This window comes from Zingiber officinale, chromosome 8B, assembly GCF_018446385.1.
Source record: "Zingiber officinale cultivar Zhangliang chromosome 8B, Zo_v1.1, whole genome shotgun sequence".
NCBI lineage: Eukaryota > Viridiplantae > Streptophyta > Magnoliopsida > Zingiberales > Zingiberaceae > Zingiber > Zingiber officinale.
The window spans coordinates 109,521,749-109,541,547 of NC_056001.1; the positions used below are offsets into that span (position 1 = coordinate 109,521,749).

Consider the following 19,799-nt stretch of genomic DNA (forward strand, 5'->3'; position numbering starts at 1 on the left):
AAAACCTAACATCCTCATGCCTACAATTACAGTTACATTCATAATATAGAATATGAATACTGCAAGCAGAAAACCTAATATCCTCATGCCTACAGTACCAGTTACATTCATAATATATAATATGAATACTGCAAGTACAACATATGAAAACAATTACAAGATTGGTTCAATATCATTGCTTATCCAGTCATAAAAATCAAACCTATATAAATCTAGCATTCATTAGCAGTTTGGATTATGCCCTTTGAACTCAGATACACGTCACAAGACAAGACTTCAAGAAGTTTGGGGTGCATATCTTGGTAAGGAAGCACATACTTCTGCAAAAATTTTGGACCAGATGATGATAAAAATCCATGTATCTTGTTTCTTGACGTCCATAACCCTTCAGATTTCAATATCTCCATCACACGAAATCGAGGAATTAACCTCTTTTCCAAACTTAATCCTAAAGGCGTCGGGTGGTAAGCAATGTCTGAAGGTGCAATCCCAACATCCTTGACCAAAAATTCCATCTTTCTCTGCAATAACTCTATGGAAAGGCTTAAAAATTTTGGATATTTCATGATTGCAGTAATGAAATCGGAGTTCGACCAACCAAAACTGTTCATGAGCTTTACTTGGGCTTCAAATTTTTCCCTGCTGACCGCGTGCAGCACATAAAGGATCCAGAGGAACATTCTAGATCCCCGGGGAACTCCAAGCCCGTCAGCTCTATCGACCAGAGCCCGGAAGGTATCTGGGTTCAGCACGATGAAACTGGGGTGCCTTTTAATGGCAAGAGAAACTCGCTCTTCAGGAATACCACATTCATCCCGTAAAAAGTTCAAGTTCGGGCGTACCACATTCTCAATGCTGTTGCCTATAAACCTGTTACCCCTCCGGAGATTCTTGAGGAGGATCTCCTTGGATCCAAAAAGACTTTCCCAAAACTTCAATTTGGGGAGAAGCGTGTTCTGGATGCTGAGGGAAAGAATGGTGGGGTGCAGCATAACGACATTGACGGCCTCGGACTCAGAGAACCCCATGTCGCGCAAAAATTTGAACTTTGGAGCGAGGTTCGTCTCCACATCCCAGCCGAACAAGTTTGGCTTCCAAGTTATTAGCTTTCTGAGATTCGCGCCATCAAGGCCTTGAGATTTGAGAAATCCAAGAACGGCGTCGGCCTTCTCGGCGGACCGAAAACGGGGGCGCGACTTGAAGACCTTGGAAGCATCGTCGGCGGTGAACCCGCATGTATTCACGAGGTACTCGACAAGGAAGTGAGGATCGGGAGAAGCGGTGGCGACTGAGGAGGATGCGGAAGCGCCGGTGGAGAAGAAGACGCGACGGAGTTGGATCGATGGAAGGAGCGCATGGCAGCGGACTAGGGAGTGAAGGTGGAGCATCGGGACGGCGCGTCACGCAAAGACCAAATTGGAAAACCTAATTTGAGCTACCCACAAATTTCACTTTTGCTTACAAACTTGTCAAGAATTTTGGCAAAAATAAAAAGTACGCCATTATGCAAATCATAAAAGATTTTTTTTTTCAAAATTAAAACTAAAAAACACAGACGGCCCACACACTATTTTAACAATAGGCGTAAGAACGTGAAAATTTTAACTATTTCACTTCATAAATCATTATTACATCAAAATATTTTTACGGTCAAAGTTATTTTTAACATCTTCATCGCTGGATAAATTAGGTGAAAGTGTGATGCATTAAACAATGAAATAAAAAAAAAAAAAATCAAAATCCACATATCTGAGCTGGTTCACAACGTCACCATAATCAAAGAGTGAAAATCGATAACTTAGAGAGATTTTTAAGTTGCCTCAAGATGAGCATACCTATCTCACATGAGAGATACTTAGAATAGATTTAGTACATTTTATAAAACACGAGGGACATAAGTAATTTTAAAAAAAACTTTAGGAGCATAATGAGAATTAATGAATTATCCCGACTAATTTCAGCTATCCACAAATTTCACTTTTGCCTTAGTCATGAACAATAAATAACAAAAAAACTATAACATTGTAAATTAAAATATATAATGAGAATAAAACATCTGATTATTTTTTTTATAATGAGCATTTTTTTTATAATTTATATAATTTAGAACACCCTTTTAATTTTTACCCTTTCATTTTTGCCCCAAAAATAACCACCTGATTTAAATTTTTAAGGCTTCATTTATTTAACATAAAGTGTTATACTAATATAAAATAGTTTGCAAGAATATTTTTATAAAATATACTTTTAATTTTTTATGCATGAAAGGAGTTAATAACTTCAATCCTTTAAATATTTTAAGGTTCCATTTATTAGCCCCTAAAGTCAATGCAGTACCAATGATTCCTATCACTGTAATGAACATTTTACTAGTAATTTTACAGCTTAAAGAAATGCATTTACTGGATATTGCATCTAATGAAATTTAATTCTCACACAGGAATGCTGAAACTAATCCAAAATATCCAAAAGAATGGGTGATTTATTTGCACAACCAAATAAGCTAGTGCAGCAAGTTCTAACTATTAGAGTTAACTATATGAACAATTTTCCAACAATGCACAATGCAAGACTATGAATTATTATAAATAGAGTTTCCGTTGATCACTATACAAGTAGTAGTTTCAGTTCTCATGGATTCAAATACTTAAGCAAGTGATAAACTCTTTCATCACAATAGGAAAATCTCTTTCGTTGAAGCTCAATGAAGGAGATTGCAATGTGAATTCTAAGCTCCTTCAACTTTCAAAAGTATTCAAACGATTGATGTTACAACTAATTTGAAAGAAAACGGGTTCTCTATCTAACTCAATCAAGTTGCAAAATGGAACTCAGAAAGACAAATTCTCATGTCTACACTAACATTGTAACAATGGCATGTATGATATAGAATATGAAAATTAAAAATGGTTTCTCTATAATCTTGGCAGATGGGTATTGTTTCCGGGCTTTAATCCAACTCAGCTTGTTAAAGTAGGCAAAAATCACCTTTGATGATTCTAAAAAACATATCTTCTAATTGGAAGGAGTTCCAACTGATAAGGTCCTAAAACAAATCCTTTTCAACTCAATCAGATTGCAAAATACAACTCAGAAAACCTAATATCCTCATGCCTAAAGTAACAGTCACATTCATAATACAGAATATGAATAGGGCCTGTCAACCATATGAAAACTACAACAAAATTGGTTCAATATCATTGCTTATCCAGTCATAAAAATCAAACCTATGTAAATCATGCATTCATTAGCAGTTTTGGATTATTCCCTTTGAACTCAGCTACCACTCACAAGACTTCAAGAAGTTTGGGGAGTATAGATTGGTAAGGTTGCACAAACTTTTGCAAAAACTTTGGGCCAGATAATGAGAAAACTCCATGTGGCTTGTTTGTTGACGTCCATAACCCTTCAGATTTCAATATCTCCATAATGCGAAATCGAGGAATTAACCTCTTTTCCAAACTTAGCACTAAAGGCACCGGGCAGTGAGCAATGTCTGAAGGTGAAATTCCAACATCATTGACCAAAAACTCCATCTTTCTCTGCAATGACTCTATGGAAAGGAGTAAAAAGCGTGGGTGTTTCTTGATTGCAGTAATGAAATCCGAGTTCGACCAACCAAAATTGTTCATGAGCTTGAGTTGAACCTCAAATTTTTCCCTGCTTACCCCATGCAACGCAAAAAGGATCCAGAGGAACATTCCAGATCCACGGGGAACTCCAAGCCCCACAGTTCTATCTACCAGAGCCCGGAGGGCATCTGGGTTCTGCACGATGAAGCCAGGGAGGCTTTTAAGGACAAGAGAAACCCGGTCTTCAGGAATACCACATTCATCCCGTAAGAACTTCAAGTTAGGGCGTACCACTTTCTCAATGCTGGCGCTCATAAACCAACTACAGCCCCGGAGTTTCCTGAGGAGGATCTCCCTCGATCCAAATAAACTTTCCCAAACCTTCAATTTGGGAAGAAGCCCGTTCTGGACGTCAAGAGAAAGAATGATGGGGTGCCGCATAACGGCATTGAGGATGTGGGACTCAGATAACCCCATATCGCGCAAAATTTTGAACTTTGGAGCGAGTCTGTTCTCCACATCCCCGTAGAGCAATCCTGGCCTCAAAGATATTATCTTTCTGAGATTAGCGCCATCAAGGCCCTGAGATCTGAAGAATCCAAGAGCAGCATCGAGCTTCTCGGTGGACTGAAAGCGGGGGAGCGACTTTGCGACCTTGGAAGCGTTGTCGGCGGAGAACCCGCATGTATTCACGAGGTACTCGACCAGGAAATGGGGATCTGGAGAAGCGGTAGCGCCTGAGGAGGAGACGGATGTGCCGGTGGAGAAGAAGACGCAACGGATTAGCTTTGACGGAGGGAGCGGATGGCGGCAGACTAGGGAGCGAAGCATCGCGTCGGCGGCCCGTCCGATCAGGTAGGTTCGTCGCAAATATAACCCAGACACGAAACTGAAAAACCCTACTCGATCCCCCACCACCTGCCTCCGCCCTCCGGGTCAACTTGACATATGCCCCCCTAAATGTTTCAATTTTCTTATATCTGCCCACGAACTGGAAATCAGAATCCATAAAGATTCTCTTTGTTTGATGCGTGGAAGCTTGAGATATCAGAAGCCTTTGAATTGAATTTCATCGAAGTTGTCTGGCCATCAATAAATTTTATCGAAAACTTGAATCTAGAGAATTTGAAATATTAAAATTTGGATATGAATTATGGAAGATGAGAGTATAAAGAAGATACATATGATGTGCAATTTTAGTTCGTATGCGTCATTATAGCGACATAATTTAAAGATATAATGTAACAGAGTCACCTCAGTCACCTGATCAGCTCTTGGCGACCTTTTCTGTGACAGCCATTATTTATGTGTACAGATTGATTCTATATATACAACAAATTTGTGTGTTTTTTTAATAGCTCTTGTATGCAGGGACGGATTCAGGAATTCGAGTTAGGGGGGCTTAAAATTAATGTAATAAATTATATATTATTATAAAAAATAGATGTGTAACAAAAAAAAAGTTATTACATCATTTTATTCAACAAAGTTGTGCTCTACGAGATTTTGAAACATAAAATTCATCTATAATAGAATCTACATCTATATCCTTAGCTAAATCTCGTTCAATATAAATTGTCAAACAATCTTCAAGAAATTCATCCTCCATTTTATTGCGAAGTGCTGTCTTCACATTCTTCATTGCTGAAAAGGCTCGCTCAGTAGTGGCAGTAGAAACAGGTAACGTCAAAACTAGATGAATCAATCTAGTCAACATAACATAAACCTTTGACCGTCCACTCTCAGTCAATTGCTGACATAAATCAACAAGTGTAGAAGCCTTCAAGTTTTGTATCACATCAAGTTTATAATGTACCAATTCATACTTCAAAGCAATAATGTCTTGATTTGTGAAATCTTCATTGCAAGCTTGCAAATATCATCAATGTTAATTGATTCGAATGAATTTTTAGGATCTAAAGCGGTACTAAGAGAAAGAAGTTCCACTGATGACTCATTAAATCGAGTATTTAACTCCATCAAGATGAAATCTATTGCTGCATTAAAAACATCAAAGTGGTAATGATGCTCAACTGTAGTTTGCTGACGGGAACGACCAATCTTATATAGACAATCAAGGTTAGGCACATCAATTTCATTTCTCGTACAAAAAACTTTCACTTCATGAAGAAAATCTTCCCACCCGCATTCTCTAAGTTCTTGGAGGATAGTTTTGGTAGTAGAGATAAATGTAATAGCAGATAAAATATCTTGAGATTTTCTTTGAAGAATTTGACAAAGAGAATATGTTGTTCTCATAATTTTATGCATTAAATGCAAAATGAACACAAATTCAAAGCTTGCCATGTTTCTATAAATCCCCCGAACTTCAGCCTTAGCTCTTCCATTTGGAGAATGATCACTAAGAACTTCAAAAACTTTGCAAGTTGCAGCATACATACCTATCAAGCTTTTTACTGAGTCATAGTGAGAACTCCAACGAGTAGCTCCCGCTCGCTGTAAATTACCAATCTGATTGGCCCCACTTCCAGAATCACGTTCTCCAATTGCCAACATATGCTCGATTTCAATTATCTGTGCAGTATGTAACTCAGCAATGCGTTTAGTAGAAGAAGTAACAATATTTACTATATTATCCAAATGAGAAAAGAACTCCCAAATAACACTAACATCCTTGGCTGCATAAACCAATGTGAGTTGTAATCGATGGGCAAAACAATGGACATAGTATGCATAGGGACAATCTCTGAGAAATAATGCCTGAAGTTCATTCCATGCGCCACGCATATTGCTAGCACCATCATATCCTTGGCCTCTGATTTTCTTAACTTGTAGGTCATGATGAACAAGAACATTTGATATTTCTTTTTTCAGATTCAATGAGGTAGTATCGCTAATACTTTTGATGGCAAAAAATATTTCTGTCAAAACCCCATAATTATTCACAAATCTCAAGATAATGGTCATTTGCTCTCGTTTAGATATATCTCGTGCTTCATCAACAAGAATACAAAAATATTTATCACCAACTTCTTCACGAACCATCTTTCGTACTCTATTAGCCATAATATGTAAAATCTCTTTCTGAATTTCTGGAGCGATATATTGAGCATTTTTTTGAGCATTCTCAAGTACAACTTTATCAATTTCTGTACTCATTTTTGCAAAAGCCTTTACTAATTCAAGAAAATTCCCACGATTAGATGAAGATAGAGATTCATCATTACCTCTAAAGGCACACCCTTGAAGTGCTAGCCAGCGAACAGTGACAATTGAGGTCCTCAAACGCAAACGATTTTTTTCTTTTTCCTCTTTAGATTGGGCATGCATGACATTATCAATATGTTGTGAGGGTCTCATCAAATTTTCAGCCTTTCTCTCGCACATAGTATGAGGCGAAGAAGCTGCAGAACCAATATGGGCAAGAAATGCACATGTTTTTCCTTGATTTACCCTTTTCCAATTGTCAAATCCTTCATTGACCAATGTCGAGATATTTGACGAATTAACATCATTCAGGAAAAGAAAACAATAAAAGCAATATGCCTTATTTGTTGAAGGTGAATATTCCAACCAATGAAATTTCTGGAACCATTTTTTTTGAAATCGACGATTTTGACTTCCAAATTTTGTAGCCGGATACTCCAACATATCTGGTTGATAAGGCCCCATCTTTAGATATGAGCGTCTTATCTCATCTCGTACATTAATATGATATTCACATATCTGTTTTCTTTTTCTTGGATCTCGTTCAATACAACTAGAGGATAACTGATGATTGTCGCTAGAAGAGGAAATTGAAGGAATTTGGACACTAAGAATTGGAAGACTTTCACAAGATTGATGTTGCATTATAGGGACAGTGGGAATTGAAGTACTTTCACTAGTTTGACGATCTCTTTTCTTAAAATACGAGGCTATCGTCTTTCCTTTCTTTGCAGCAGATTGATGTTCCATTTTAAAATAGTTCAAGTTATATCCCTAAATAAAAAATGAAATAACAATAGAATAAATAAACAAGTAAAAGTAACAATGAATAAACAGTGTTTCATATGGACATTCTAAGAGTGTTATTTATTGAAGAAGAAAACATTCAAGGAATTATAACACTTATAGAAGAAGCCAAATCCTAAGTAATCTGTAGTTCCATTCAGAAAAACTTCCCAAATGAACTCGAGCAGTCATATAAGATAATATGCATACGATATGTGTTAGTTAACCAAAGCAAATACAATAAAAGAACATTCTCATAACCTAAGCAAATAAGCAATTATGTTAATTGTTAGTTTATTTGGATGAAACCAATTTGAACAAATCACTATTAGATTGAACTTCAACTTGGACATTAACTATAAATGATATGCTTGTCTTGCATAATCCATGTGCAGCAAAGTTAAAAGTTCATAACTTTCAATGCTTTAACTTCAACAAATATCTTCTAAATGCTTTAACTTTCAATCTTACTTCAATATGAAATCTCAAAGTTCATAATAACCTTAATCTATAATGAGATAAGAATCATTGATCCGACATGATAAAGCTACTTTGTCAAAGATGCAAATTGCAAGAATCAAGTTCTACACAAAGCCCATTGCTCAATAGACAAAGCAACTTAGACCAAATAAATATGAGTTAAACCCGTACCCATTGAGATGTGGTGCTGCAAGATATTAACAAGCACTTTTACAAAAGAAATAAAGGGCATCCATTTTAGAATTGTCTCGCAGTAACAATCATAAGCTACTGAACATGAGAATTGGGGCATCAATTTCATTCTCAGAGCTGCATCCATACAAGCATTGGGTTGTTTCACAAAATCACACAATGTCTAAGCTCAAAAATTTTAAGTTCATCAATAATCAAACAACTAGAAGTGGGAAATCAAAAATCTAAAAGCACAGCAAGTCAGCAACCATTCTGAAATCCAGGTAAGCAATTCATATGGTAGAAACTAGAAACATCACAAGTTCACAACTTGACATATAATCTAATAGAAGAAATCAAGAATCCAGAAATCCAGAAATAATCAAGAAGAAAACCAAATAATAAAAGAAATCAAGAAATCCAGAAATAATCAAGAAGAAAACTAGGGCAACAATCGATTTAAAAACTAATTACTATAAGAACGAAAATAGAGAAAATACTAACCTTTCTTCTGTCGATGATGGTGGACGCCGACTCTTCCTTCTGAGTTTTGATTTCGCTGTTGCGATGATGCCTTGCCGATTCGCCGATTCGCATATCGCCAACTTGCTGTACGCAGGAAGCCAGAAAGCCAAATGTATATACCTATAAAAATAAATTTTGGGCTGGGCAACAAGGCTGGGCTATAGCCCAGTATAGCCCTAAGGAAGATCCGTCCCTGCTTGTATGGTTTTAATGTCAATAAATTTTAATATATCCACTGATATGATATCCACTGATATGATATCCCAGTACCATCACCGTTACTTAATTCTGGCTGTATCAGTAAGCGCGAAGACTTGAGTAGGTCAACATGTTTAGTTTGTCTACGGAAACAAATCTTCAAATTAATGCCACGACTTCTGCTTAGTCTTTGGTGGAACCAATATTTATCCCTCATTACTTGCGATCAAAGAAAACAAGTGCCATCGTCGATCACTTGTTCTGTGGAACCAGGCAATGGCAACAGAGAAAAGAGGGTGGCCATCCACTTGCGGCTTCTTCAAGCTACCGGAGGAGTGCATCAGCTATCTGCTCTCCTTCACTTCACCTTATGACGTCTGCAGATGTAACGACCCGATTTTTCCTATTTCGAGTTCTAAAAGTCCTTATAAAAATCTAGAAATGCTTTAGAAAAATTCTAGAGATTTTTAGAAATTTTTAGAATATTTTTATGTAATTTTTGGAGTTCGTTTGGTATTTTTTTCTGAACGAAAGAAGTTTCGACAAAAATTATCCAAGCCGAGACTTGAACCGTGAACCTCGGGTGAAGCAGAGGTTCGCTTAACCAACAGACCAGCCGCGGGTTTGTTAATAAAACCCGAATCAAGTTGTATTTAAGCAAGAGTAGTTAATAGAAATATTGGAGTTATAAAGGGAGAACTTAGGGCTTGATTAGCCGTGACCTAATCTCACGATTTCTCTTCCCTTTCTCTCCCGACGCGAACGACGCTTCTCCTCTCGGGCGAAAACAGAGACGAAGCTAGGGCTTCGTCTCCGGCGGCCGGCGAGCACCCTTCTCCGTGAGTTCTTCATACCTTGTGATCCTCTCGTCGAGGAGAGCAAGAAGATACCAAGAGATTGTCGAGGAAGCATATATCCGAAGCCCTAGAAGCCTCCTTCTTCTCGGTTGTAAGTCCAAGAACAGCGATGTGAGTTGCTTCTCACCTGCAGTAGGAGTTGTTCCGAGCTTCGATTTGTTTTCATGGCTTTCGGATTTTCGTTCCTTTGAATTTCGAAGCCTGTTGTAAGGTTTTTGGATTTGATGTTCCACCGTGAACCCTAAAGAAAGAAGAGAAGGATTAGTTCAGTTTAAGCCTGAAGAACAGTTACAAATATGGTCCTAGATTTCCCGTAGTAATGTTCTCTTATTAGTTGCATCTTGGTTTTTCCTTGCTGTGCTACAAGGCATGTAGAATAGTTGCAATTTAAGTTCCTTTTGTTTAGTTGTCGTGTGCCTCAAAGAAGGGAAATAGGCCAATGTTCCTTTTGTTTTGAATTCCAGTAGATTGCATAATAGTATACCTTGTTAACAGAACGTGAAAAACAGCTATGTTCATAAGTTCTTAGTAGCAAATCTTTGTAGTATCGAACATGAAGAAGGATTATCGATTTTGGTTCTTTTTAGTATAAGATAATTCCATGTTGTTAGGTCAATGAAACAACGATTTTGATGTTATGTTTATGTTTTTCTTGATTCTGGATGAGATAGCTTTGATAGTATCAGAATGGGTGGTGCTGCTAAATTGGCATGAACAAAACATCCTTTGAAATTTGCTGTGTAATAGGATTCATGCAGTTCTCTGTTCATTTCTTTAAATATGCAGTTCTAAACCCCTTTGTTGCCAAGTAAACAACAATGAACTGATTTAATTCGGAAAGTTTCAGTTGGATTCTTAGTAGTTAATCCATGCATGAAGTTTTGATTTCCAGTAGCAATTTTCTTGATCCATCTTTTACTTCCCTATGCATGAGTTAGATTTTTTATTTGTTAGTTCCTTTGAAGCTAGTTTAAGTTCCGTGAAGCATGATATTCTGTTAATTCCATACAGCAACGATTCCTTATTTTCTAGATTCTATTGCATGCCTAGTAGTTGAATTGGTTTTACTTTCACAGCATGCTTAAGTTGTTCTAGTTTCCTATTTGCTATTGGAATAACATGAGCAGTTCTATTTTTATAGCATGCAGATTTTGATAGGCTTAATATGCAGATTTTTGTTAAGCTTTGCATGCAGATTTATGTTAAGCTTTGTATACAGATTTTCAGTACGTAGGGTGTGTTCTAGCGCACACCAAGTGCTTGATAAAATGCTTAGCTCAATATAATGCTACAGTAGGCATTTTAATAGCTCAGTTAATGCAGTAGAAGCATTTAAAATAACTTATTTAGTCTTGCTTCAACTTATATGGGACTACGGTCCAATGGGTGGGCTCCCACAGTCGCCTCTAGGTTCAGATAACCTAGTTCTAGGTTCAGATAACCTAGTTAAAGCAAGGTAAGAAAATTAGCTATGAAATCAGTATTTTATTTTCAGCAGTGGCACTGTACTGGATTAGATATCCATTGGGTTGTGCTCCCACAGTCGTCCCTAGGTTTAGATAACCTAGTAAACCCTACTAGACTCGGAACTTGTAATCCTGGGTTTAGTTAGGGATGCGCGCACAGCAAGTACAGTTGCCGGGCCCATCAGCAGCATGATTATTATTTTAATCTATTATGTAAATAGTTTTGTTCAAAACTTCACAAATTAGTATGCGAATACAAGTTAGACTCAGTTTAGCATTAATTAGTTTAGCTTAGGTAGCAATTCAGTTTCTTATTGATACACATGATAGTTCTATGATTAGCTTTACATGTTAGCTTTTCAGTTAGTTCTTTCGCTATTTATGAGCATGATTAGCCATACATGTTTAGTATTTCAGTTAGCATGATTTCTTTGATATTTATGAGCATGAGTAGCTTTACATGTTAGCTTTTCAGTTAGTTCCTTCGCTATTTATGAGCATGATTAGCCATACATGTTTAGTATTTCAGTTAGCATGATTTCTTTGCTATTTATGAGCATGAGTAGCTTTACATGTTAGCATTCAGTTTTAGCATGTTTTTATTTATATACATGCATATCGAGTTTTTGTGAGTAGGATAGCGCTCACTAAGCTTTTAGCTTATAGATACTATTTTCCTCCTACTGCAGATAAAGGAAAGGAAAAGATTTAGCAAGGAAGGCGACAAGGTGGTGGTGATGAAGGTGTGTGATGGCTGGACTATGGGGAGATCAAGAGTTTGCTAAGGAATTATTAAGACATTTCTGTTTAGAGTTCTTTAGTTTTCTTTCAATGCTATTATGAGTCAATATTGTATTTAAGTTTATTCCGCATCTGTAGTTGGGTTCTATTGATGGAGTGATATTGATGTTTGCTATTGATAGGGTAGTTTCTTTCTTTTATTTGTGATATTATACTGCGTGGTTGTGAAGATATATGTTCCAGCCGCCTGTGGCTGAGTATATTATGCTTGTATTATGGGAAATGGTCACCGGTACAGGGGAGACTTTGCCGAAATTTTTCGGTAGGGTTTTCCTAGAGATTTTTAATAAACCGGTTAAGTAGAGTAGTAGATAAGTAACGGTCACTCTTAGAGAGTAGTAGTAGTAGTAGTAAGAAGGGTGGTCGTTACAGCAGGTCATCGCTGGTCTCCAAGTCTTTCCTCGCAGCAGCACAAACTGATGTCTTGTGGGAGTCCTTCCTGTCTTCGGACGTAGCTGAGATTTCTGAGGCTGCAAAGTGTCTAACAGTGCCATCCTAAAGTATTAAAATATGATCAAAAGAATTAGCTAAAACAATCCAACGTGAAATTGATATAAACTATGATCCTGATATGGTACATATCAGACCCAACGGTTAGGTCTAATATAGTTCTATATCAAGCTCATGTTGAGCCTGATTTATCTCATGATGGAGTTTGTCTTTTACATAATTTGTGTTTTCTTTTGAGTTTGATTGAGATTGTTAGATTGTATTTTATCAACTTTAATTGACATAATGTAACAAAGGTTTAATGGGGAGCAACAAAACAAACGAGAGAGACGGAAGGACAAGAAACAAAATCAAAGCACGCTCACCATGTCCTTCTACAAATTGTTCTCCTTCGCAGACTCCACAAATTACGTCTTGATACTGTTGGGTTCGCTTGATGCCGCAAGGAATGGAGTTTCTCTGCCACTTATGATGATGCTCTTCGGAAATTTGATCCAGTGCTTTGGAGGAGCTTCAAACGGACATGATGCACTTCATCAAGTCTCCAAGATATGTGCATTTTACAATCATCCTTTTCGCATTATATTTCACGATTGGTTCCTAAAAAATACTTAATAGTTAAAGAATGAAGTTTGTTGGAAAAAGAATGTTTGATAGCCATGGATCTGATTGCATACAAGTAGCACTAGAATTTTTCTAACTAGCAGTTGGAGTAAATATTGAATCTTTTCTTGGTACGAATATTTACTTGACTGCCCATTAAATCTCTGTTACATCATATCCACTAAAGTTGACAAAATATGGTATAACAATCTCAACCAAACTCAAAAGAAAATAAGAATTATTAAAAGACAATTTCCACCAAGAGATAAATCAAGTCCAATGTGGGTTTGATACGGAACTATATCAGGCCTGCGTTAGGTTGATTTAGCTGATTTTTTTATATAACATTTTAACACCTCCGGGTAAGTCAAAATATACAACGGACAACACCATTCGATTCTTTGCAACCTCAAAAATTCACAGGACTCAAAATTGATGCAATCTGAGGTCTCTAGGTCCATCAGTGGATTTTAATCAAAACTCACCGATTGACCTAAAGACCTCAGATTATACTCATTTCAGTTCTTATGGATTTATAAGGTTTCACGGAGTTCAAATATGTCATCCATTATTTATTTTAGCTTCTCGGATATGTTATAATATGTTAAGGAAAAATCTCCATGATTACTGTGTTGTGATTCTTATCCTTGTTTGTGCATATTTACTATGTTATGATTTTTCCTCAAAGTTCATTAGTGAAAAAGGATCAACACCTTATGCTCCTCACCTATGTCTGCTAACTTTGGACAGCCAATGAACCAAAGATATCGGTCTAAAGAAGAATTCAATAGCATTAAATCAATTTTTTTTTCCTTTCATCTGTTGAATTGGTAGCATTACATTGTTCTATCTCTATATCTTCTCAAAGTCATCATGTAGTCATATCGATTTCCTAATTTTTTTTAGCTATTCTTTTTAGACAAGTCTTATTTCTTTAGCATCAGATATTAGAATGAACAGTTCGGATGACATGTAAAGTGCAATCAAGATAATTCGAAACTACTTTATGCTAATCACTTTGCAGAGAGGCTAATTTAGCAAATGCTACTTTAGTTGTGTTGCTAAAATATTGTGTAGCAGAATAGATCTATTCACTTTCATCATTGGTTAGAGTAATAATCAATATGTTATTGAAAGACGAACAGATAATTAATGTCAATCCTAGTCAATAAACATTGACTAGTTGTCAAGATTTAATAGGGAAAAATAACTAACTTCTGATACATGTTTAAAATCCAACGTGAAAATTTTTACAGATTCTTTCTTATTATATTATAACATCCCCGACAAGTCGAAATAAACAATAGATATTGATGCGGTGATAAGGAGGAGTCCCGCCCCGTTGTGATGGTGGAAGTCAAAGTTAAGGTGGTCAATGCGTCGATGGTATCGGCCGGTTAGGCGAAGCATGCTTCGGCTAGGGAGGGAGCTCCGATCCGCCGTCGCCTTTGCTAGAAAGAGAAGTCAAACAACCGACACTTAAGGGAGACGATGTGAAGAAGCCAAGTCGAGCAGTTATCCCGCTCAGCCAAAAAACAAAGTTTGATATGTGTAGAGTTCAAGCTCGCCCGAACGACTACTCTACTTAACCTAAGAGCAGATCTTAGTAGTAACAAAGTAGATCTTCGACCGAACAGACCCCCACAGAGAAATAACAAATTGGAAAACCCTTCTTGAAAATTGAAACTTCTCTACCGGACTAATTTGAGCTACCCACAAATTTCACTTTTTGCTTACATTACTTTCCAAGTATTAGGTTAAAAATAAAAAGTACGCCATTATGCAAATCATAAAAGATTTTTTTTTTCAAAATTAAAACTAAAAGACACAGACGGCCCCCGCACACTATTTTAACGATAGGTGTAACAACGTGCAAATTTTACTATTTGACTTCACAAATCATTATTACATGAAAATATTTTTACTGTCAAAATTATTTTTAACATCTTCATCTCATAAATTAGGTGGAAGTGTGATGTATTAAACGTATCAAATAAAAAAAAATCAAAAGGCATCAATAAATCACATGTCAGATCTGGTTCACGATGTCATCATAATCGAAGAGTGTAAAAATCGATAATTTAGAGAGAATTTTAACAGTAATAAACTAATAATTTGAACAATTTAAAAATTAGGATCGACAGAAACAAGCAACGAATTTCCAAGGGGACAAGATGATCACGTATCTCACATGAGAGATACTTAGAATAGATTTAAGACATTTTATAAAACATGAGGGACATAGATAATTTTTTTAAAAAATTGGAGCATAACGAGAATTCTGTTAAAAATTAGAGATATTGTAATGAATTATCCCAACTAATTTCAGCTATCCACAAATTTCACTTTTCCTTTACATTACTTGCCATGAACAATAAATAACCAAAAAATATTAGGGTAAAAATAAAAAGAAGGCACTGCAAATCATAAAAGAATTTTTTTATTCAAAAAATAAATAAAAAAAAGACTTCCCACCCACAATATTTTAACGATAGGTAAAAATTTAACTATTTCACTTTAATTAAAATACTCATATTACTGTTATATGAAAAATACACAAATCACTATTATATAAAAATATTTTTACCATCAAAATTATTTAAATTTCTAAAAATTATTATAAAATACTTATAATAATTACCCAGTAACTTTTATATGTTGTATTAACTAAACATAACTACTACCAGCATTTAAAATAAAGAATGACATTATAATAGCTATTTGACTATTGTTGTAACAATTATTATTATAATAACTATTCGGTAACTTTCATAATAGATCACTATACAAGTAGTAGTTTCAGTTCTCATGGATTCAAATACTTAAGCAAGGGATAAACTCTTTCATCACAATAGGAAAATCACTTTCATTGAAGCTCAATGAAGGAAATTGCAATGTGAATTCTAAGCTCCTTCAACTTTCAAAAGTATTAAAACGATTGATGTTACAACTAATTTGAAAGAAAATGGGTTCTCTATAACCTTACAGTGGGTATTGTAGCCCAGCATACATCTGACTTTGCTTGCAAAAAGGGGATAAAATTGCCTTCATAATTCTAACAGACAAATATCTTCTTATTAGGGATTCAACAAATCCTTTTTAACTCAATCAAGTTGCAAAATGTAACTCAGAAAGACTATCATTCTCATATCTACAGAAACAATGGCATGTATAGTATAGAATATGATCTTGGCAGATGGGTATTGTTTCCAGGCTTTAATACAACTCAGCTTGTCAAAGGGGGCAAAAATTGCCTTAGATGATTATAAAAAAGTATCTTCTAATTGGAAGGAGTTCAACTGATTAGGTCCTAAAACAAATCCTTTTCAACTCAATCAGATTGCAAAATGGAACTCCGAAAACCTAACATCCTCATGCCTAAAGGAACAGTTACATTCATAATACAGAATATGAATAGGGCATGTCAACCATATGAAAACTACAACAAAATTGGTTCAATATCATTGCTTATCCAGTCATAAAAATCAAACCTATGTAAATCATGCGTTCATTAGCAGTTTTGGATTATTCCCTTTGAACTCAGATACAACTCACAAGACTTCAAGAAGTTTGGGGAGTATAGCTTGGTAAGGTTGCACAAACTTCTGCAAAAACTTTGGACCAGATAATGATAAAACTCCATGTAGCTTGTTTGTTGACGTCCATAACCCTTCAGATTTCAATATCTCCATAACACGAAATCGAGGAATTAACCTCTTTTCCAAACTTAGCACTAAAGGCGCCGGGCAGTGAGCAATGTCTGAAGGTGAAATTCCAACATCATTGACCAAAAACTCCATCTTTCTCTGCAATGACTCTATGGAAAGGAGTAAAAAGCGTGGTTGTGTCTTGATTGCAGTAATGAAATCCGAGTTCGACCAACCAAAATTGTTCATGAGCTTGAGTTGAGCCTCAAATTTTTTCCTTCTTACCGCATGCAGCGCAAAAAGGATCCAGAGGAACATTCCAGATCCACGGGGAACTCCAAGCCCCACAGTTCTATCTACCAGAGCCCGGAGGGTATCTGGGTTCTGCGCGATGAAGCCAGGGAGCTTTTTAAGGACAAGAGAAACCCTGTCTTCAGGAATACCACATTCATCCCGTAAGAAGTTCAAGTTAGGGCGTACCACTTTCTCAATGCTGGCGCTTATAAACCGATTACAACCCCGGAGTTTCCTGAGGAGGATCTCCCTCGATCCAAATAAACTTTCCCAAACCTTCAATTTGGGGAGAAGCGTGTTCTGGACGTCGAGGGAAAGAATGATGCGGTGCCGCATAACGGCATTGACGATGTGGGACTCAGATAACCCCATGTCGCGCAAAATTTTGAACTTTGGACCGAGACTGTTCTCCACATCCCTGCAGAGCAATCCTGGCCTCCGAGATATTATCTTTCTGAGATTAGCGCCATCAAAGCCCTGAGATCTGAAGAATCCAAGAGCAGCATCGAGCTTCTCGGTGGACTGAAAGCGGGGGAGCGACTTTGAGACCTTGGAAGCATCGTCGGCGGAGAACCCGCACGTATGCACGAGGTACTCGACCAGGAAATGGGGATCTGGAGAAGCGGTTACGCCTGAGGAGGAGACGGATGTGCCGGTGGAGAAGAAGACGCAATGGATTAGCTTTGATGGAGGGAGCGGATGGCGGCGGAATAGGGAGCGAAGCATCGCGTCGGCGCGCCGTCCGATCAGGCAAGTTCGTCACAAATATACCCAGACACGAAACTGTAAAACCCTACTCGATCCCCTGCCGCCTGCCTCCGGGTCAAATTCACATTTGCCCCCCTAAATGTTTCAATTTTCATATATTACCACGAACTGGAAATCAGTCAGAATCCATCTCTTTGTTTGATGCGTGAAAGATTGAGATATCAGAAGCCTTTTCTGTTCAAAAATACTTTGTTTCGACTAAGTGTGTGTGTATAACTTTCTTAAGTAGATACAAATATATCTATACGCTTTGAATTGAATTTCATCGAAGTTGTCTGGCCATCATTAAATTTTACGGAAAACTTGACGAATTTGAAATATTAAAATTTGGATATGAATTATGGAATATGAGAGTATAAAGAAGATAAATATGATGTGCTGACTTTAGTTCTGTGCCTGGTACATATTGAATCAAGTGAAAGTTTTTTTATCGGTTAATAGGATAATTCAGAAAATGCTGACAAGGATAATCTAGAAGTCTAGTGTCTTATAATTATATATTTTATTTGGATAAAAAAATTTTATAAATATATAAGAATTGTCAATATTTAAATGACAATTTATCAATCTTATGCTTCATGGTAATCCTAAGGCTATTCCGAGCCTTATTTATATATAAAATTATGAGTTTATGTCAATTGGCATTATGACAAATTGTATAGGGCTAAGAAAGCGTCGGATTTGAAATTTTAGAACACGACGAAACTCAGGAGCACTAAAAAAGCAACTGATGCGGCGATAAAAAGAGGTCATCCTTAAAGGGTTAGTTGTCACGATAAAGTAAAAATGATAATGAGTAGAATTTAAGTAGGATTTTATATCGTCCGTATTCTTCCCATTTATTATATTTATATTCATACTCATACTCATCTTCATACCCATCGGATATTTAACTTTCATATCCATCCTCATACACATCGGAGTTTCGGGTACCCATATCTTACCCATCATCCTATTATTCTTTACCATTCTCATTTAAAAAAAATATTACAATGTACTTGTCAACTCTTCCTCATTTTGCCCTCCTTCGATCGGGTGAACATTTTTCGTGAAAAAGAAGATGAGATGTGTGTTGATAACAGGATAAACAGACAAACTATGTTTTTTTTCTAAGACGGAAAAGCTAAAGTTTTTTATTTCCCAATAAAAAATGAGGCTTATAAATAAATAAATATATCGGGTATCGGGTAGGGTATGGGTAGGATTTTACCACATCCGCCTCCATACCCATACCCGAAATACCCATACCCGAATACTCATTTACTATAATTGGGTATAAAAATTCCCTCCATATCCTCCTCCATTCGGGTCGGATGTCGGATTATCCATCAGATTCGGATGAAATTGTCATCCTTACGATAGAGGTCAAAGTTATGACGGTCAATGTTCAAGTTGCATATACCCAAACAGCTGATAATTGTATTGGTCGGTTGGGCAATCAGGCCCCAGACCAGAAGGAGAAGGTTCCGATCTGACTCTATCTTTAACTCGGGGAGGTGTGTTAAACTGTCGACGCTCAATGGGGTGGTGTTGGATGTCAAAAGAAGGAGGAGAAGATATGCAGAATCCTGACTGAGCAGCTACCTCGCTCGACCCGGCAACAAGACTCGGCACAGGCGCAGAGGAGTTCCGACCGAGCGAGAGCAGCACAGACGCAGCGAAGTACTGGCTGAGCGGCTAACCCGCTCGACCTAGCAATGGACCCACTGTATTATCTCTCAACACCCTTTTCGGAGTTGGTGCCGCTGACATCGGCATGACCGACAAGAAGATTGTACAATGGAAGCTTCCACTGCCACATCAGAAATATGCTCAGCATGTTAAGGTATTGTATCAGAGATACTTTACTAATAAATTTTTTCAAGGAAAACTTCGAGAAGGTGTTATCCTAGAGAAGCGTGCATGCGTGCTATAGGAACTCTATATAAAGGGGGTCCAAACATCGACGGAGGTACGTGATATATATTATTTGCGCTACAGTGTTCATTCTTCTTGCTCCGTCTTTTACATCAT

The 19,799-nt window shown here is 36.9% G+C and overlaps 4 protein-coding genes across 4 annotated transcripts; all 4 read right to left on the bottom strand.

Annotated features, from left to right (window-relative positions):
• Positions 1-212: 212 nt before the first annotated feature.
• LOC122014168 (transcription termination factor MTERF15, mitochondrial-like) lies at positions 213-1,388 on the bottom strand. The gene has a single exon (XM_042570347.1). The coding sequence runs from the start codon at positions 1,386-1,388 to the stop codon at positions 213-215; it is 1,176 nt and encodes a 391-aa protein (XP_042426281.1).
• Positions 1,389-3,287: 1,899 nt separating this feature from the next.
• On the bottom strand, positions 3,288-4,403 carry LOC122014169 (transcription termination factor MTERF8, chloroplastic-like). Its single transcript, XM_042570348.1, has one exon. The coding sequence runs from the start codon at positions 4,401-4,403 to the stop codon at positions 3,288-3,290; it is 1,116 nt and encodes a 371-aa protein (XP_042426282.1).
• A 649-nt stretch (positions 4,404-5,052) lies between these two features.
• LOC122014170 (zinc finger MYM-type protein 1-like) lies at positions 5,053-8,774 on the bottom strand. Its single transcript, XM_042570349.1, has 3 exons — positions 8,682-8,774; positions 5,501-7,514; positions 5,053-5,441 (listed from the first exon to the last, which is right to left on the bottom strand). Exons 1-3 carry the CDS (start codon positions 8,772-8,774, stop codon positions 5,053-5,055), a joined length of 2,496 nt encoding a protein of 831 aa, XP_042426283.1.
• Positions 8,775-16,431: 7,657 nt separating this feature from the next.
• LOC122015947 (transcription termination factor MTERF15, mitochondrial-like) lies at positions 16,432-17,824 on the bottom strand. The gene is made up of 2 exons (XM_042573058.1): positions 17,205-17,824; positions 16,432-17,108 (listed from the first exon to the last, which is right to left on the bottom strand). The coding sequence occupies exons 1-2, from the start codon at positions 17,742-17,744 to the stop codon at positions 16,629-16,631; spliced, it is 1,020 nt and encodes a 339-aa protein (XP_042428992.1). The 5' UTR covers positions 17,745-17,824; the 3' UTR covers positions 16,432-16,628.
• Between the last annotated feature and the right edge of the window lie 1,975 nt (positions 17,825-19,799).

Bases quoted from the DNA above. Each gene is read 5' to 3' on its own strand.
- LOC122014169 (XM_042570348.1), bottom strand. From the start codon at position 4,403: ATGCTTCGCTCCCTAGTCTGCCGCCATCCGCTCCCTCCGTCAAAGCTA.
- LOC122014168 (XM_042570347.1), bottom strand. From the start codon at position 1,388: ATGCTCCACCTTCACTCCCTAGTCCGCTGCCATGCGCTCCTTCCATCG.
- LOC122015947 (XM_042573058.1), bottom strand. From the start codon at position 17,744: ATGCTTCGCTCCCTATTCCGCCGCCATCCGCTCCCTCCATCAAAGCTA. The intron at 17,109-17,204 runs GTACGCCCTAAC...TTCATCGCGCAG, and splicing joins GCGCCAGCATTGAGAAAGTG to AACCCAGATACCCTCCGGGC.
- LOC122014170 (XM_042570349.1), bottom strand. From the start codon at position 8,774: ATGCGAATCGGCGAATCGGCAAGGCATCATCGCAACAGCGAAATCAAA. The intron at 7,515-8,681 runs GTTAGTATTTTC...TTTTTTATTTAG, and splicing joins CCATCATCGACAGAAGAAAG to GGATATAACTTGAACTATTT. The intron at 5,442-5,500 runs GTACCGCTTTAG...GATATTTGCAAG, and splicing joins AGTGGAACTTCTTTCTCTTA to CTTGCAATGAAGATTTCACA.